The sequence below is a fragment of the Rhinolophus sinicus genome, chromosome 11, assembly GCF_057876585.1.
Source record: "Rhinolophus sinicus isolate RSI-liver-muscle chromosome 11, RSI-T2T, whole genome shotgun sequence".
In the NCBI taxonomy this organism is placed as follows: domain Eukaryota; kingdom Metazoa; phylum Chordata; class Mammalia; order Chiroptera; family Rhinolophidae; genus Rhinolophus; species Rhinolophus sinicus.
In genome coordinates, this window is record NC_142511.1 from 23,362,696 (window position 1) to 23,381,143 (window position 18,448).

Consider the following 18,448-nt stretch of genomic DNA (forward strand, 5'->3'; position numbering starts at 1 on the left):
TGAATAACACTAAGCATTGCATTTTAAGAATAGATTAAGACACTTGTTTATTTGAAGAGATGAAGGGCAATGCCAGTTAATTAGGTTGAATACACGGGAATAGAGATATTTATATTTTTACCCAGTCTGCCCACTTTTAGAAACAAGCCAGATCTAATTAAGTTATCAGAATACTTACTTTTTTTTCTCTCTTTTAAACTTTAGATTTTGGTCCTAAAAACAGATTCTCAGGATCTTGTTGCTTCCTTCAGAGTAACAACTGGGACAAGCAATACCACGGCCATTAAGTCCATAGAATTTGCCCGGAAGGGGAGGTGAGACCTTATCTTTTTAGGGACAGTTTTAAAATTGAGTAGAATGCAAAAATACATTCAGATTCACAGTTTCTGTGTATATTCTACTTAAATTTTTTTAAAAGTTTACTTAAAAAATAGTTATGGGAAACTGTCAATATCTGGTTCTTAAATGCATAAAATTTACTGCATTGAACCAGCATTCAAATCTTCTTTATCTGGAAGTTATCAGGCAGTTTCTTTACAGAAAGGGTATCTGAGAGGTAGGTATGTGCCTAGAGCTAAAATGCCTGGCATGTGGTTTGTTATAATCAGAATCGATGTCGCAGAATTTACATAGTAACTGAACATATATTTTACCCACATAAAACCTATTTAGCCTTTTGTTTTCAGATGTTTTTCTGTTGGTTACCAAGCTAGAAATAAGACAGCAACAAAAACATGAAGAGGTTGTCAGTAAGAGAGGTAACAGTCACCTTCTTTTGTATAGAAACACCCATACATGCTTAGGGGACATTCATACTCAAAGTTTTCTTTAATTAAGGAAAGTTGAGTCAGTGAAGCCTGGAGGAAGGTGAAGAAATAACTTATTTCAGACAGAGTTCCAGTGTAATTATTGTAAAAAGTTGAACACTTTAAAGTGAAATGGTTTATGACCTCATTAAGAAACTATATCATGTATGAAATGGTCCAGAGAAATGAAGTATTTACTGAATGCTTGTGAATTCAGTAAGCTGGTTTGGATTTTGAAGTCTTGGATCTCAATCAAATACTGATGATAAGTTTGTTAGTTTGCACATACAGGGTTCAAGGCTACACAGGAAGTATAAAATATATTCTCACTTCAGATTAAGTTTTGCTTGGAATGTGACAAGTGGACACATAAGTATTTGAGTCTGTTACTTAGATCTTTCCTCAGTCTCTCCCCAGTTTATGGGGGTTTCATGGTACTGTTCTGAGTAACAGGTAGTGACAGAAAATGTTAACGGAAACAGATTTCTGACCTTTGGGGCTGATATTTTTCTCCTTTCTGTAGTTGCTTTTTAATTAACACAGCAGATCGAATAATTCGAGTTTATGATGGCAGAGAAATCTTAACCTGTGGAAGAGATGGAGAGCCTGAACCCATGCAGAAATTACAGGACTTGGTAAATAGGTGTGTATCACAACCTAGCAATATGTGAGTAGTTCATGACCTGGGCTCTGGTTCTAGTTCCCTTTGGGTACTTTCTTTGTCCTAAGGACCCCGTGGAAGAAATGCTGTTTCTCGGGGGATGGGGAGTACATAGTCGCAGGCTCAGCTCGGCAGCACGCCCTGTACATCTGGGAGAAGAGCATAGGCAACCTGGTGAAGATTCTCCACGGGACGCGAGGGGAGCTCCTCTTGGATGTCGCTGTGAGTAGATTAAGCGGTTGCTGTTGTTACTTACATAATACAGAACATTTGGGATCCATTCTTAGAACTCGTTTTTCTTTCCTTCATTAAATTTAGTGGCATCCTGTTCGACCCATCATAGCTTCCATTTCTAGTGGAGTGGTATCTATCTGGGCACAAAATCAAGTAGTAAGTATTTTTCTGGTTTAATTACTTTAAAACTAGATACCTTTCTTTCTATCAGAGAATTTTACAAATAGTAAGTTACAGATTACCTTATATACTTTCTTTGGTACATGATTCTTATAACCTGATTAAATAGGTTTAGTGCATCTACCTTTGCTTTATTTTGCTGAGGTGGTCTTGGGCCAAAGCCGATTTATTAGCTCTCTTTTCCAGTAAAAAAGTCTAGTGGGCTTTTAGTTACGTTTTTCTGTTTCTTATCTGACTGAGATAGATTTTCTTTTGCTTTTCTTACTTTTAGCTTAGTTTCTGTTTTACATCTTGGTTTTATTTTGAACACCTTTAAATATGTGTATAATCAGTGTATTCATAAGAAAATGTAACTCAGAATTACATCTTAAAAAGATTGAAGATGACAGTTATTTATGAAAGAACTATAGTTAATAATAACTTGAAATGTTTAAAATAGGAAATACCTTAAGATAGTAAAACCTATAGATACCTAATTTTTATTATCCGCCAAATTTGATCTCAGAATTCTGAGTCACTTTCATGTTCAAATGTTTCATGTATATCATTAATGTCTAGATTATAGACTGTTGTTTTGTCGTATGTTTAAGTAGTAGTATATATTTTGTTTTTGTGGCCTAGGAAAATTGGAGTGCCTTTGCACCAGACTTCAAAGAGTTGGATGAAAATGTAGAGTATGAGGAAAGGGAGTCAGAGTTTGATATTGAAGATGAAGATAAGAGTGAGCCTGAGCAGACAGGTAATATTTCTCAATTGCAGATAATATTTCCCAAAGGAGAAATGATCGCTTTGTTCATTATTCATTCTTAATTTGTGTTGGAAATTTATTTCATCACTTCATCTGAAATGTCACTTTTTTCTTACGAAGGCATTGTGTAAGTTATTGCTAGGGCTCAACAGTTCTCAACATTTCACTTTGTATTTCCTGATTAATTGCAGATGGTTAAATGAGGGTTTACCTACAGCACTTAGAGCACCCACACATGCTGGGTGCTCAGCTGTGTCATGTGTTGTCACTCCTTTGTCAGTAAGGTGAAGGTAAAGAGCACGGGCTGTGGAGTCAGACTGCCTTGGGCAAAATACTTACTCTTTAAACGTGAATGTCCTCATCTGTGTAGTAATAGTGATAATAATAGAACCTGCCTTTGAGGGTTGTGGGGAATGCATAACTCCCATAAAGCATTCAGTTGTGCCTGGTGTGACACGGCTTTCAGATGTTAATTCCTGGTAGGGTCGTGATCACTGCTACTGTCTCTTGTCTTCTGAACTTCTTGATAGGAAGCTCCTTGAGAATACAGATTGGTCTTTTTATCCCCATGGTGTCTAACACAGGGCTTTGTACCTAATAGAGCTTAGAGTGTGGGAATGCTCAGTCCGCCCGGTTGGCACTGCCAGTAATGAATGCCACAGACCATTGACTGTTGGGCCCCTTGATGGAAGGAATCGGGATTGGGATTGAGGTTGGTTCTTTCTAGCTTGAAAGTACTGGTCCCCATTTTGTGATACTAAATCATTTGGTGCCTCATGTTGTAGGAGGCCCAGCAGGGGTGCTGCATGTTCTGGCCTGTGTTGGTGTTACTGGATTGTTTTCCGTGAAGCCTTCCCAGACTTTCACATAAGTTGTTCCTTCTTTCATCTTAGCACGTTGCACATACCTTTACTGTAGCACTTATTGTGTTGAATTGAAATGATCCATTTATGTCTGTCTCCCCAGTTAGACTGTGAAGCTTCTACTGAAGACCTGTTCCCAGCTTTCTTGGTCATCACTCTAGACCCTGTGCTAGCACATGGTGGAAATTCAGCACACATTTGTTGAATTATTGAGTAAAACGAACTGTTTGGTTTTCCTCCTTTGTTTCTTCTGAATTTCAGTTTCTGAAAATCATCCCTCTGCTGTGTTTCTGTCCTGCAGGGGCTGATGCTGCTGAGGACGAAGAAGTGGATGTCACTAGTGTGGATCCTATTGCTGCCTTCTGTAGCAGGTGAGCTGGCAAGGGAGCCAGGCCTCGGGCTGCACCTCCTCCTCTCTGGTTTGTACTTGTCAGCTCCCCGGCTGGCCCTTCTCAGTCTCACCTATCTTAGCTCCAAGAGATTGCTGCTTTGGTGTACAAGCAGTGCCTTTCTTCTGTATAGAAAGTCTTAAGACACTGAAATAATTCACTTACACTATTTAATATTACAACTGATTTTATTAATCATGTTGTCTAATTCCCTTTTATTCATCTTGGCTTTCTTAAAGTTCTAGATCCATACCTGTTGCTTATGGTTAATGTAGGTGATTCTGCCCTAGAGGAAGGGTTCATGGTTTAAGCAACTGTCTCTTTTTTCCAATCCCTTGTCTGATCCTGTTCCAAATAGTGATGAAGAGCTGGAAGATTCAAAGGCTCTATTATATTTACCCATTGCCCCTGAGGTAGAAGACCCAGAAGAAAATCCTTATGGCCCCCCACCGGATGCAGTCCAAACTTCCTTGATGGACGAAGGGGCTAGTTCAGAGAAGAAGAGGCAGTCTTCAGCAGATGGGTCCCAGCCACCTAAGAAGAAACCCAAAACAACCAATATAGAACTTCAAGGAGTACCAAATGATGGTAAGAGCCACATCTTCTCTCTGCTGCCTCATAGACCCACTTTTTACTCTCCAGCACAACCTGGTAATTTCCTGTTTGGGTGATTTTTACCTTAAAGAAATTTTCCCAGGAGTCTTTTTATAGTGCTTTACAACTTTGATGATTTCATGTGCTTTCTCTTCTCTTTCAGAATGGGGAGATTCTGCCCTTAGTACTTTGCCTAAGTTGACACACTTTCAGTCTTCTGACATCTGGCTCAGAGTTTGTCTCATTATGCCACTCTTCTCCCCTGCCCCCTCCCGAGATTTTATTATGCGGTAAAGTACTAGTCAGACTTGGACAATCCTTTCATTCTTCCTACCTACTTTCACAGTCTGACTTTGGAAGCCTTTATGATCATGTGGTAGAGTCAGGATTCTTGCCCTGGCCTCTGAAAGGCCTCTGGTCCCAAAGCCCATTTCCTTCCTGTTCTCACATGATGTCGTGCGTGTGTACATTCCTGCTCTGCCTGGTGTGCATAGTATCAGTGTGTCCTTCAGCTCTTTTTTCCATTTAGAGCAGCTCTGGCTTGGTGTAAACCACATAGGCCATGTGTGCCCTTTGGCCAAGCAACTACTTCTTAATTTCATTCTTTTATAGTTGTATAAATAATGAACAAAGTAATATTCTCCTTGTATTAGTGGGCCTGGGTCACAATGACAACATTCTTGGTTCATGGGTGGGCGGCATGCCATGTGCTTGGTTGGGGTGATGAGACTGGTGGTGTATGGATTCTTTTCCATGACTGTCTGTGCTTTTACAGAAGTCCATCCACTACTGGGTGTGAAGGGGGATGGCAAATCCAAGAAGAAGCAAGCAGGCCGGCCTAAAGGATCAAAAGGTAAAGAGAAAGATTCTCCATTTAAACCGAAACTCTACAAAGGGGACAGAGGTTTACCTCTGGAAGGCTCAGCGAAGGGTAAAGTGCAGGCGGAACTCAGCCAGCCCTTGACAGGTAAGGACACATTGGGAGCGCTGTCTGGCTTGCTTCGTGGCCTTGCTTTGTACAGCCCCTGCCTCGGTTTAACTGCAGCATGTTTTTCCTTCTTTCCCTCCTTTTTGTGGCAGGTATTCTCTGAGTCTTAAGCTGCTAACAAGGGCAGGCTAAACCAGATTTGGCTTAATTCAGTGGCTCTTAACCTTGGGTCCATAAATAGGCTTCAGGGGTCTACATTCCCTTGATACTATATGCAAAATACTGTGTGAATATTTTTGTGGGGAAGATGCCATAACTTTCTTCAGATTCCTATTGGAATCCATGACCCAAAACAGGGTAAGAACCCCTGATTTAATTCATTTCTTCATCTGTATTTGTTCCTAGATGTTTTATTTTGGTTTGGTTTGCCTCAAAAGGCCAGACAGATAACCAGAAATATAACTTGCTTTATACAGTTGCTTACTGTTTACCTGTAGCATCTCTTTTCTCTTTCTCTCCAAATTGTTTCAATCCCAGAGGTTTTTTTCTCTTCCAGTAGTCTAGAAGCAGTAATGAAGTTGTTGGTAGAACCATCACGTTAAGAAATATGAAGTGTTTTGTTTTTTCAAACAGGAGGAAATTTCCAAAAAGACAGAAACTACAGTACCTGTGTAGCTTCTTAACACCTAAGCCTTTTGAAACTTACTTGAGTTTTTTCACCTTTATAGTGAGGGATTTTTATTGGGAGATGGAGAACAGTTTCAGTTTCCTATCAGATATTTGTGAATCTACGCTAACTGGTCTCTTGTTTAAAAACTAGTAATCAAATTAGACTCCATTTCTATTCAAACATTGTTGAGTTTTGGAAACTTTTTGTTTTATATACAAGCACTGGTTTAGTTAATGCAGTACTGTCAATTTTCTGTGATCAGTGTACTAAGAGGCCGGACTGATGAAATACCTGGTTGTATTCAGGTTCCCCCGCGCTTGATTTAACATTTTAATTTAAATGCGTTGATCCAAATGTGCTGATGTGATACATTGGAATGTGAAACAGAATTCCTTGCTTAAGTTACTCTTTAAGTCAGTTAATCATTGTGAACATGAATTTTACAGAAAAGCTGAAGCAGACAGAATATTCTGCCTCAATTTGCTAGATTTAGTTTTTCACAGCCCAACACCGTAACACTGACCACCAGCATTTTTTCCCACAACAATATTTGTGGTGCTACAGTGATAATCAGTTACCACCTCCACATTCAGTCCACCCAAGGCTGTGTCTCTATGTACTTTAAAATAGTCTGCAAAAGTTGTGTGGACATTGTCAACAAAGATTGCAGATCAGTAATTGACTCGTGTAAATAAAAACGATCCTTCCGTAACCCACTTCTTGTCCAAGCCGATGCCACTACAGAAGAAACACAATTTAAAGTTTAAATAGATTTCCGTGGCTCACGGAGCTGAAATGCTTTAGGGTGATTTAACATGTGGTCAAACAGATTGAATTAATTGAAGTTCTCTAGGACTTAGTCTCCAAGCTTCTTCAAAAGCTGTCTGTAATTAATCATACGCTTTGTAATAGTAAAGTGTATGGTAAATAAACCATATAAAGTTTTTGAAGACTCACATTTTTCTCTCTGTAATACAGTGATTTGAACTTTTAATTTTAGTTGATGTGGTCACTGACAGTAACTAAATTGTCTCTGGCATTTGCCAAACTAGGTTTCTGTCAAAGGCACCATGAAGTATTGTTAGGTTTTACAGCTCAGAGTACAGCAACTATGCTTTTAAAATGTCTAAATAAGAATCAAAATAAAAATATTGGAAAGTTTACTCAGCCCTAAAGGAATGGGCCTTTTTATTTACTAAAATTCTCAAAATACTAAATATAGTTTGCAGTGAAATTTTGAACTCTATGTAAACTATATATTTTAGTACTGATACAAGTCAGCATTTCAAAGCTCCTTATAGAAGAATAGATGCCATTATCAAGGGCCTGTTAGATGTTTGTTCCCACTCACCTTGCTCACAAGATCAAATGAGGCACGGACCTCATTAAAGACTAGAACCTATACCTTGGAGCAGCAGGGTGCTTCAAACTGGACTTTCATTTTCTACATTATTTTTATTAGGCACTTGAGGTGGTCAACCTTAAGTAAAGGCAACTGTTTTAACAGCTTCCCCCTTTAAAAGGACTAGAGGAGACCTGCATAGAATAGGACCAGGGTGATGGTACATTTTCTGACAACACGCAGACAAAACAGGCTGTGTAGAGCACTGCAAACATTTCACCAGCTCCTCACCGTTGTGGGCGTGCAAACTTCTCCTTATAATCTGGACAGACTTTTGCCTACCTTTTCCCTCCTCTGGCCTTGGTGCTTTGACCTTTTCCTGAATGAAAATCTCAACACTGAAATGGCCAAATGAAACTCCAGAGTGTGCTGGGGAGTGGAATCATTAAAAACCTCAAAAAGACATTGTGGTTTGGTTCCAAGACTTCCTCCAAAGGACTGCATCCAGCTTTATCGACTAGCTGCAGTGTGGTTTGGATCTTTGTGAAGGCTGCAACTCTTCACAAAGGGAGTGTGGTGAAACCGGGGATCACAGATGACTCTATCAGAAGTCTTAGTTTCAGGGCAACCCATCATATCTTTTGTGTGGAATTCTTTAGGTGAGGGTGGGGCTTCACCCAATACCATGGGCAGTTTGGAGGCCCCAGAGCAGGCAAAGGCTGAAATCTGGCTACAGAAAATTCTTCCCTGTCAAACAGCTCATTTTAGTATTGGATAGCACCAGTGGACCCACATCCATGAAGACACACTTTCTGTGGTGAGTAAGGACCCATCAGTGAAGCTTGGTGAGAGTGACCCTGAGCTTGGGACATTTTGGAAAGGCCAGGTCAACATCGCACCTTTCCGGTTCCCCACAGTTACCTTAGTTCTTAGATCAGAAATTTGAGACGTGAGCAGAACCACCAGTGTCCCCATTGCCCTGTGACTGCTGAAGGGTTGCCGAAGAACTAGGGTTCCTTGATAGCAGACATCATCAGTAGCAGGTGTGGTAGAACTGTGGTCTGTCACCTAAGTGGTCTAAAGGCCTTGTGACATAGTGGGCATGAAGGGGTTCGTGTGCACTTGGGTCTCTTGGGGGTGGCAAAGACTAAAGCAGGCAGAGGTGCTGCTTCTGGGTGGACAGGAACCTCAAAGACTCCCCTGCATCTGGCCACACTGCCCCCAAGGCCGACCCACCGCGCCAGGCCTCTGAACCATCTCCCGAATCTGGGATTATTTTGAATGCTTGGTAGTAAGTGAGAGCTTTTATTCCCGTCTTCTTCCCTTTTTGAAAAATGGTCAGTCAGTCAAAGACTAATACATGAATTTCCTGCTATAATCAGATGGCTAGTTGGATATTCTTTCTCATTCTTTGTGATCTTGTTAGCTAACTAAGGTAATGATTGAAAATCAATATCCAGTATTTTCTTAGGCCACTTGGGCTTAGGCTCCTATTGGAAGGTACCAGTAGCAGCTGTTCACCGCGAGCTGAAGTTTTCTTAATTTTATATTACTGTAGATTGCCTTTATGTTGCAGCTAAATAAATTGTATTCTTGGGGCAGACTTTTAAATAGCCTGGAGGTCTTCTCTTGTCCTGCTGTTTCTCTGTATCCTGTCTTGCTCGTAGTATCGATTGCTTTGGTTTTGGTTTTCCTGTCGAGATTTAGGCTTAAAATGTCAATGTTGTATTCGTTTTTAAACTGTTAAAACTAGATTGGTTGGGGTACCTGAGGGGACAGTCAGTGAAACCAGTCTGAAGGTGTGAAAGGCCTGATAGTGAGTCCTGCTGTGGAGCAGATTCTTCTATCTCGAGAGTTTTTTAAATCAACTCAGGAGATTATTTATTATGTCTTATGTGGAGAGGGAGCTGCATTAACAGGTACTAAACAAACTTTTTATCTTACTGAACTATATAAAGTTTAAAAATTTGATTTTTAACAATGTAGCATCCAGGAAAGTTTGTAATTTCAGTCTGTTTTCAGGCAAATGGGAATATACTTTTTTTAGTGCCAGTTTGCAACTGTGCTTGAACTTTTCCTTTAAAAATCAGATTAAAAGTGAAATTTACAAATGGGTACTTTTCTTTCATAACTTGTGCAATATTTTTTAACCATTTTAGCTTCAACTGGCATGTTCTCCCCTATTCCCATTGGCATCTGGGAGGATTTTCTTCACCTTGTTCTCTTTTTACACTTCCTAGTCAATATTTCACAGCAGCCCATGTAAGGATGTCCCCCAGAGGTTGAGCAGCTTCTGTGGAATAATCAGGGAAGTGTTCATTTGATTTTACTATTGAGGATTTTATTTATTGATCCGTTGTTGGCACATGGAAATGTCAACAGTAGTTTTCATTAACATTTCATCATGCTTGGGATTCTAAGGTGATGAGAATGTCACTTAAGAAACGGGTGCTTGGAAAAGAGTTTGTTGCTCACTGTTAATTAATTAGTGACTAGTCAGTCTAATATATGAAAGATTAGAAGATGTAGTACCCTAGAATTTTTTTTCCTTACTGCACTTTTTTGATTTTAAGCATTATTTGTTAACACCTTAGAAAATGGTTAATTAATTAGCAACTTAGAAAATATATATAGAACTCTGATCGTTTTGCCTTTTTTCCCCCTTTGGGGAAATACTGAGAAAGTATGGGGTGGGGATTTGGGATTTGGATTATTCTTTCAATGAAGAGTAAGGGGAGTTGGTTTTAACTTAAGGGGGGAAGTTCTTAGCTCATGTGTGTTTGTCATGAATCATCTGGCATCCATCAGGATTTCTGTTCTCATAAGAGTTGGTCTAAGTTGATGCTAAAAGAAATCTTTTTGTGTCTAATCTCTTTAGCAGGGGGAGCAATCTCCGAACTGTTATGAAGACCCTTGAAGTGCGTCGTTCTTCCCCACTTTTCCATCATGTGGCCTCTGGACACTGTGGTCAGTCATTTGAGATTGACTTTAATTTAAAACATAGGCCTCTGCTTCTCACCCAGGAGGTGGACAGAGTGAATTTTATGTTTGAATGAAGAAGTGAATTATGAAAGAAGAGTATACGTCCCTTCCCTTTCAAGCATAAGTCCAAATAGGCTCTCAGGAATGAGGATTTGTGAAGACATCGAATGGGAGTTTGACTCATTTAGACTTTAATACTGAGTTATGTTGCTGGAGAAAAGATACTTGTTTTGCTCATCTAATTTTATTGTACCCAGCATCATTTTGACCTGTCATTTCCTGTCTCCTCTTACCTGCCTTCCATCTTCAGTGCATGTCCTTGAGTGACATGTTCTTGCTGAAATTCTGCTACCTGTATCCTTGGAAAACTCTGTTGCATATTCTTTCTTCCATTTTGAAACTTACCCTGTTACCAGATACATCCTGTATTTCCATATTGTGTACAAACAATGGGCAGAAAAGAAAGTGCTTGAAAGACTTGAAATTTTCAGAAACAGAAGAAAGATAAGAAAGGCCCCTTCCCTTCTTCCTAACATACTCCATTTTTCTCAAGAAGCTGGGCTATAAGAGGGTCAGGGTTTTTCTTTGTTTTCCTTTGATTGCATGTTTCCCTTCAGTATTGGTTCATTCTCATTAATCATGGTTTTTAAAGATAGTTGCATCCGTCTCCAGCAAACAATCATCAATAGTTTGCGTTGTTTTATCTGTGCTGGCTTCCAGAGATGGAAACCAGCCAAGGTGTCTCAACAAGCTTCTTTTTTATTGGGGTGGGGGAATCTATGCAAGGACTAAAGTAAAACTGTCCAAAATCAAAGCAGCAACAACAGTTCAAATCACAGATCAAGGAACAGATTTTATTTTATTTTTTATCATTGCTTGTGGATATCTGTCCTTCCATCATTCATTGTATTTTTCCATTCTTGTATCCATGCTCCTTTTCCTTACATCTTTCAGTCACTTCCTTTCTGTGAAAGGTTGCTTAGCTTTTTAAAATTTTTTTTTACTTTTTGCTTTTGCTATTCTTTTATATAAAAAGTAGCAGATTGGATGGATGTGTACATTGGGTGTTTGAAATTATCTGAAAATCCAGACTAAAGAAACCAAGTGTGGGGTGGTCTCACTAGCCTCTCTGAATAGAACTTTCAGCCGACCAGAAGTGCTTAACCGGGATCATCATTTTCACAGTATTTTCAAAGGAGAGTTTAAACACTGTGCTTATTGTGAAATCTCTGTCAGTTAGTGGGTGCTCCTATAGGTAGCCAAACAAGTTGATTAACTTTTGGGTTTTAGGATAGAAACCAAAGTAGAACATATCAGTAAGAGCCTCTTTCTCCTATTCCACCTTTTAGCACCAAAATATTCCGTAGAAGTAAGAGCTCTCCGAGTCAGTTGCAACATATTTTTAGATGCCACTACTTTTTCCTCAAGTGCTCATTTTGTAAATTTCATTTACTATGTCATCTCAGACCAGCGATCGAGATTAGTAGGTGCCTCACTAATACATTTGTTTTGCAGATATTGCTTCCATTCCCTGTCTCTCTCTACTGTACACTGCAGTAGTTTGAAAACCGTCACACAAAGGCTTCTGCCTTATTTCCATGTGCAGAGTAGCTTGGTGTCTTCTACCTGTGCATTTGGCTATTTCTGTTATGTCCACCTCCTAAACTGGTTACTGAGAAAATCAACTTCAGCCCTGTCAGATTGTCTCTGGCAGCAGCTCCTAATTATTATTTATGCTTTTGGAAGTTATTTCAGCTCCTAAAACCTCTGTCCATTTCAGTTTGATTTTCTAAATTTGTACAATAATATGCATATTTTTCTTCTTCCTATTTGTCATCTCCACCCCCAATTTTGTTTTGCAATGTTCTGTAGTTTTGTAAAAGCCTTGGGTACTTCTTGCTTAAGCTTTAATGCTTTGTAAATAAAATTGGATGTTTATTAAAGAAGAGGTGTAGATGTTTGTAGACGGTGATCACTTCTGAAACTGCCTGCCACTTTGCTTTTTCTGACAGAAAATGCAGCTTACTGTGCTGATGTTCGATGTTTCTGTGTGGAAATACAGAGCTGGGAGGGATGGGTGATCAGCTGGTCCACATCTCTGCCTCTGGACAAGATTATAAATAAACAATTCAATCAAAATGTTGATGTTAAATTAAAAAGGTCATCTAGGAATGATCTCTTTAAATTCTTTAACTCAGTATAAAAGTGTGTTACTACTCTGTTGAGGCCACAGTGCTAGGAGGCATTCTGGAGGTTACAAAAATGCATGCAAGGAGCTTCCTGCCTTCCATGGAGCTTTCTGAACATGTAAATGCACCTCTTTCCTAGCCTTTCCCCCCTAAATTAAATAGTTTTAAAACCCATTGAATGCTCATTGTCTCCTAAAGAATAAGATGTTTCATAAAGTCTGTTTAAGTCTGATTTTAATCATCAAATCTGAGTGAGTGTCTACCTATTAATCTTTTCTGTTATGTGACTGAGAATCCATCTTTGACATCATAGCTGTTTCATAGCAACCTCGGCCCAAGTGAAAGATGAGGTCCTCTGTTCTATAGGGTGAAGGGAGTAGGCTGAGAGGTAGGGAGAATTATGCATCCACTCACCCAGCAAATATCTTTGATGTCCTTGGGAAGGAAGAGTGCCTAGAAAGGGGAAAGGAGCTGCATTTACTATCACCTGTCGTGCTGATAAACATTTGGATTCTATAAGGGCTCTTGGCCATTCGTGAATTTTCATTTCTATTTAAAATTTCTTGCACATGAACAGTGTTTCACACTTTACAAAGTGTTTTCATGTACACTTTATCATTTATGCTCAAAGTGACCTTCCTGAAATAGGCAAGGAGGTCTTAATTTACAAAGAAGGAAGTAGAAATAGGAATTCTGGAGGGGTAAGTCAGTTGCCTCTCAGTTCAGACTCCTTAATCCTTTTTATAGAAGTTTTAAGAGCATTTAGAGTCAATAATAACTTAATTCAAGTTATTCTCTTTTTTTTAAGACTTGGTATTTGATTTCTTATTTGGTCAGATTTAACTGAGGTTTTGAAAACTGTCATACAAAACCCTTTAAATTAGATCCCACAATTTGGAAGGGCGGGGAAAGGGTGAGGAAAAATCTAATAGCTTCACTATACATTTGAGGTAATTTGTAAATTCACTTGAGCTTCTGAAGTCTTTTCGTCTTTGTCTTACCAAGAGGTGGATTAAAATTCATGAGAAGGATGTGGAAAGAAGGAAGACGGGTAAGGTGATGGGTCATTAACGAGCAGAGACGGCAAAGCAGCGACATTGATTTCTCTTCCTGCCCGTGGCCTGGCCTGTCACTAAGGACTGGACTGTGCTTTAAGTGGCAGTTTTCACTCAAAATGCAGGCATTACATCTTTTGACTTTGAAGGATATCTCATGTCGAAGGAATTGAGTTATGATATCATCGAGGATTCAACTGGAATACCTTGGGGTGCTGACTGAAGGTGGGGAAATGTTTACCAAGACATGAAGACTTCAGCCACCAGTTTCATCCTTGGGAGCCTGGTGTTGGTTATTTATCTGCCTTTCGTGGTGACTGTACCTAAAACACTGGCCATCCCTGAGAAGCTGCAAGAAGCTGTGGGGCAAGTTATTGTCAATGCCACAACCTGTACTGTCACCTGTGGCCTTGGCTATAAGGAGGAGACTGTCTGTGAGGTGGGCCCTGATGGAGTGAGAAGGAAGTGTAAATCGCAGCGTTTGGAATGCCTGACCAACTGGATCTGTGGAATGGTCCATTTCACCATTCTAATAGGGAAGGAATTTGAGCTGAGCTGTCTGAGTTCCGAAATCCTGGAGATTGGGCAGGAAGCTTTCCGTTTCACCTGGAGACTCGCTCGGGGCATCATCTCAACTGATGATGAAGTCTTCAAGCCCTTTCGAGCCATTTCCCACTTTGTGAAGTTTGAATCTGCTCAGGAGTATGACTCTGGGACCTACCGGTGTGATGTGCAGCTGTTAAAAAATTTGAGAGTTGTCAAGAGGCTCTATTTTGGTCTGAGGGTCCTTCCTCCTACCTTAGTGAACCTGGATTTCCACCAGTCCCTCACTGAGGATCAGAAATTAGCAGACGAGGGCCTGGAAGTGAATCTGGATAACTATTCCAGGCCTCACCGTCCGCCGTGGAGAAAGAAGGTGGCTATCACCTTGGGAATAGGAATTGCCAGTGGAGTTGCTGGCAGTGTGCTGGTGAGCATTGTCGTGTATGGTGGGCTGAGGGTGATCTACAGCCTGAAGGCCTAGCAGGCCTTGCTCCCGAGGGGCTGGCTCCCTACGAAGCTGGACTTGGCTGCTCAGCAAGTCAAGCTAGGTTTTCAGGGGAGTGTTCTGGATCGGCTAAGAGGGAGGGCTTCCACTGCTAAGAGTGAGTGGGGGCTATGGAGAAGGGCAACACTCTGGTAGCGATGGGCAGTAATCTCTTCTTTGTATCCCAGATGGATCTCTTCCTGATCTTCCTGCCCACTAGGTACCCAGGAAACCTGGCTGCAGGCATCTCCCGTACTGCTGGGAAGAGTTCTGTCTTCCGAGCTTGCATTCATCTCCTCCCCTTTGCAACTGTGTGCCTCCCTTCTGAGCAGCGTAATCACATGGAAGGATATGTTATTAACTTTTCTAGAGGAAACATTGTGTTCCCTCTTCAATAAAAATAATTGACAGTAGCTGTATGGAGACCTAACCTTTTCTGCTTTCGATAAAAATGTCTTGCATTTGTTTAAATTGTCTCATAATCAGTCTGGCTTTCATTTTCCTCAAATTTCTTAGAATAGACAGTGAACAAACTGTTTCATAGAGGGGCACATGCCCATGTGTGCCGGAGCTGAGGTTGTCAGTAACGACCTCTGACTCAGGACGTAATAGACCATCACTGAGTGTTCATTTATCTGCCCCTCCCCGTACTCCCCAGCTGAACCCTTTGTGTTCAGTGTTAAATTGATTTCCTAGCAAAACACTGGAGTCTTCCTCCGAACAGTTCCTTGGCTTGCTCTCTGCTCCCTTTCCTCCAGCTCTTTCAATGCCCTGAAGCTTGTGATCCTGGAAAAGTCTATTTTTTTTTCTCAGTAATTAAAAAAAAATTTTTTATTGGGGAATATTGGGGAACAGTGTGTTTTTCCAGGACCCATCAGCTCCAAGTCAAGTTGTTTTCCATCTAGTTGTGGAGGGCACAGCTCACTGGCCCATGTGGGAATCGAACCTGCTGCCTTGGTTATGAGCACTGCACTCCAACCCCTGAGCTTACCAGCCGCCCATTATTGGTTCCTTATAGCAGCCAAAGCCCCTTTAGGGAGTACTAATACCTTCCTTCCTCCATGGGCAATGCCAGCTTAAGACCCTCAGAGACCATTCAGATTGTGTTTGAGTAATTGGCTTGTGGAGTCATCAGGAAAAAGGCTCTTGGTGACCAGTTGAGCTAATTCTACTGAGAGAGTTACAGTATTTCCTCTCCTCTAGCCATGTCTGAATCATGTGAATGAGCTTTTGAAAAACAAGATTCCTGAGCCCCAACCCTGAGGATGCGAATTCAGTTTCAAGTATGGCCACCGGATTTCTGTTCTTTTCTCTACTTTTAATTTTTTTTTTTTTTTAAATGTGAAACCCTTAGAAAAGTAAAAGGTTTGGTGACACCCATAGAACCTTTCCCTAGATTCATCAACTTTGAACCTTTTGTTACAATTATCTTTCTTTCTAAATAATACTGATTTTACTGAATCACTTGAAAGCTAGCCACAAACCTTGTGTTCCTTTAGTCGTAAATCATGTATGTATCTCCCAATAAAGGCATTCCCCTGTGTAACTGCAATGTCTTCATTACATCTAAGAAAATGAACAATTCCCTATGTGACATATAGTTGATACTATGTTTTCTCCAATTTCTGAAATCTTAGAGCTTTTTAATTTAATTCTTGATCCAGCATCAAATGAAAGTTAACATTACATTTGGTTGTTTCTCTTACATCTTATTTTACAATAGATCGCCTGCTATTTTTGTTGTTTTTCATGACATTGAAGAGTCTAACTAGGCCAACTGTCTTGGCTAGTGTCCCACAATCTGGACTGGTCATTCCCTAATAATTAGGTTCTGTGGAATGAGCCTTAAACATTTTGACAAGAGCCCAACATAAATGATGATAAGTACCTACTGCTTCATCTTGAGGGACGTGACGTCAGGATGACCGCTATTGATACCTCTCTCCAAAGGTACACATATATTTTCCTTTTGTAATTAATCTGTGAGATGACACTTTGTGATTCTCTGGTTTTCTAAAAACCGTTCACCAATGTTTTGGAATCCATTCATGATCCTTGCCTTATTATTACATGTTGGAGGTTGCAAATGGTGATTCTTTAAATTCATTGCAATATTTGTTAGCCTGTATTTTTCTGTAAAGAAGAGCTATTCTTTGTACTCTTTATTTTTGAGTCTCAATGGATTCCTTTTTTATTCAATGACTTATACTCATATATAATCCATCACTGTTGTCATGTTTTTGATGTTCAAATTATTCCCAGTTTTGGCCAGCAGGAATCCCTTCAGGCCAGTTCTATTGTCCTGTTGATGTGGTCCCATTCGACCGTGAGCATGTCCTTGCTTCTAGTACCACTCAGATCCACATTTGGCCTTTCCTCCTCCAGACTTGAGTCTGCTGTTTCTCCAGGGGACGCTGCTTCCTTTTAGTGGGGGGACTAGTACTCAGAAACCAAGGTTTGGGTGCTAGATGTCCTTATTGCCACTGGGGAGTCACTACTTCTAGGCCCTTTCAGTGTCCTAAATATATGCAAATCATGTTGAAAGCATCTTTGTTTTGCAGAAGTCATATAGAGAATTCTGATTTGTAGCAAAGTTTGAGAACCACTGGCTTAGGTGCATGCACAGGGAGTCTTTCCTTATGGCTCTTATTTTGAAAAGATCTTCAATTTTCCACACACGCTTCTTAATTGTGTCTACCTCAGAGGGGTGGGTTTCAGAAGACCTGGGTCCTGCTCCAGTCTCTGCTGTAGACTATAACGGCGCAAGCTGACTGGCCTTTGTAGTCCTCATCTTTGAAACGTGATTGTGAGGGTCAAGTGAGATCCTGGAACTAAAACTGCTTTGTAAACTGAAGGACTGGACACGAGTTAGGCAGTGTTGTTAATGAGATGTATGAGTTCAGTAACGAACAATTTGCTGACGCAGTCAGGAGAGAGCTTGCTGTTCTTTAAAAGAAGGCCATAAAGCAATGTCTTTGTAGGTAATTAACTCAATAGTACATTGCTGAGGAGTTAAAATGGGTACAGTTTCCCATTTTACAGATGGAAAGACAGATCCAAGAAGAGCTAAATCACCTCTCCAGCAAGCCAGTGGTCAAGCATGGATGGAATATTGTACAGCTCTAGGCTTATAGCCCTCTGTGCATGGGGGCCTTGAATTTTGACTGGGGTGTGTGTGAAGAGATTGAACAGGGAGACCCTCAGATGTGTTAGTAAAGACCCAAACTCAATTCAGTTCATTGAGTTCTGTGCATGTCATCTGCCTCTGGAGGGTCAAGAAGATGCTGACTGGACTAAAATTTGGGTTCTAGAGTGGCCAGTGCTCCAGCCACTTTGGGTACAAAGTGGAAGGGATGCGCCTGTGTGGTATAACTGCCATCCATAGTGGCCCCTTCTGGGGGCTCGCTGCCAGCACAGGCTTCTGCTGAACAGGCCCTGGGCACATGGCTAAGCAGTAAGTAGTGGGGCCTCTGCTTGCCTTGGTTTCCCCTGTCCCTGACAGAGGTTTTGGGCACAGTCAGCATGGAACCCTACCTGCTTTGCACCAAAAGAATGGGACACTTAACGGCTGCACAAGTGTATCGCTGAACACATCTCAGATGTAACAAAAGTTTGATACGTGTTTGTTGAATGCATGAGAGAATGTTGCAACTGGAATTCAAATTCTTTTGGCTGCTGTTAGCAGAGACTAGAGGCACCTTTTTCCAGGTGGTGGTCACTATATCTGCAGGGAGAAGACTTCCCCTTGGTGCAACTGCGTTAATACCTCCAATATCTCAA

The 18,448-nt window shown here is 40.6% G+C and overlaps 2 protein-coding genes across 11 annotated transcripts in view; both read left to right on the forward strand.

Moving 5' to 3' along the window:
- RBBP5 (RB binding protein 5, histone lysine methyltransferase complex subunit) overlaps window positions 1-13,617 on the forward strand; it is a 32,143-nt gene extending 18,526 nt beyond the window's left edge. For 3 of the 10 annotated variants that reach the window (XM_019711445.3, XM_019711451.3, XM_074322272.2), the window contains 9 exons: window positions 205-314; window positions 1,330-1,449; window positions 1,536-1,689; window positions 1,786-1,857; window positions 2,503-2,620; window positions 3,794-3,863; window positions 4,240-4,469; window positions 5,251-5,442; window positions 10,294-12,340. In XM_019711445.3, coding sequence (XP_019567004.1) covers window positions 205-314; window positions 1,330-1,449; window positions 1,536-1,689; window positions 1,786-1,857; window positions 2,503-2,620; window positions 3,794-3,863; window positions 4,240-4,469; window positions 5,251-5,442; window positions 10,294-10,322 — 1,095 coding nt within the window. In that variant the 3' untranslated portion in view covers window positions 10,323-12,340. Of the gene's footprint in view, window positions 1-204; window positions 315-1,329; window positions 1,450-1,535; window positions 1,690-1,785; window positions 1,858-2,502; window positions 2,621-3,793; window positions 3,864-4,239; window positions 4,470-5,250; window positions 5,443-9,655; window positions 9,816-10,293; window positions 12,341-13,591 lie in introns of those variants that run through there. The other 7 variants (XM_019711448.3, XM_074322275.2, XM_074322270.2 and 4 more) reach the window with 6 other exon arrangements.
- Window positions 13,618-13,749: 132 nt separating this feature from the next.
- TMEM81 (transmembrane protein 81) lies at window positions 13,750-14,802 on the forward strand. Its single transcript, XM_019711452.3, has one exon. The coding sequence runs from the start codon at window positions 13,889-13,891 to the stop codon at window positions 14,663-14,665; it is 777 nt and encodes a 258-aa protein (XP_019567011.2). The 5' UTR covers window positions 13,750-13,888; the 3' UTR covers window positions 14,666-14,802.
- Window positions 14,803-18,448: the final 3,646 nt, after the last annotated feature.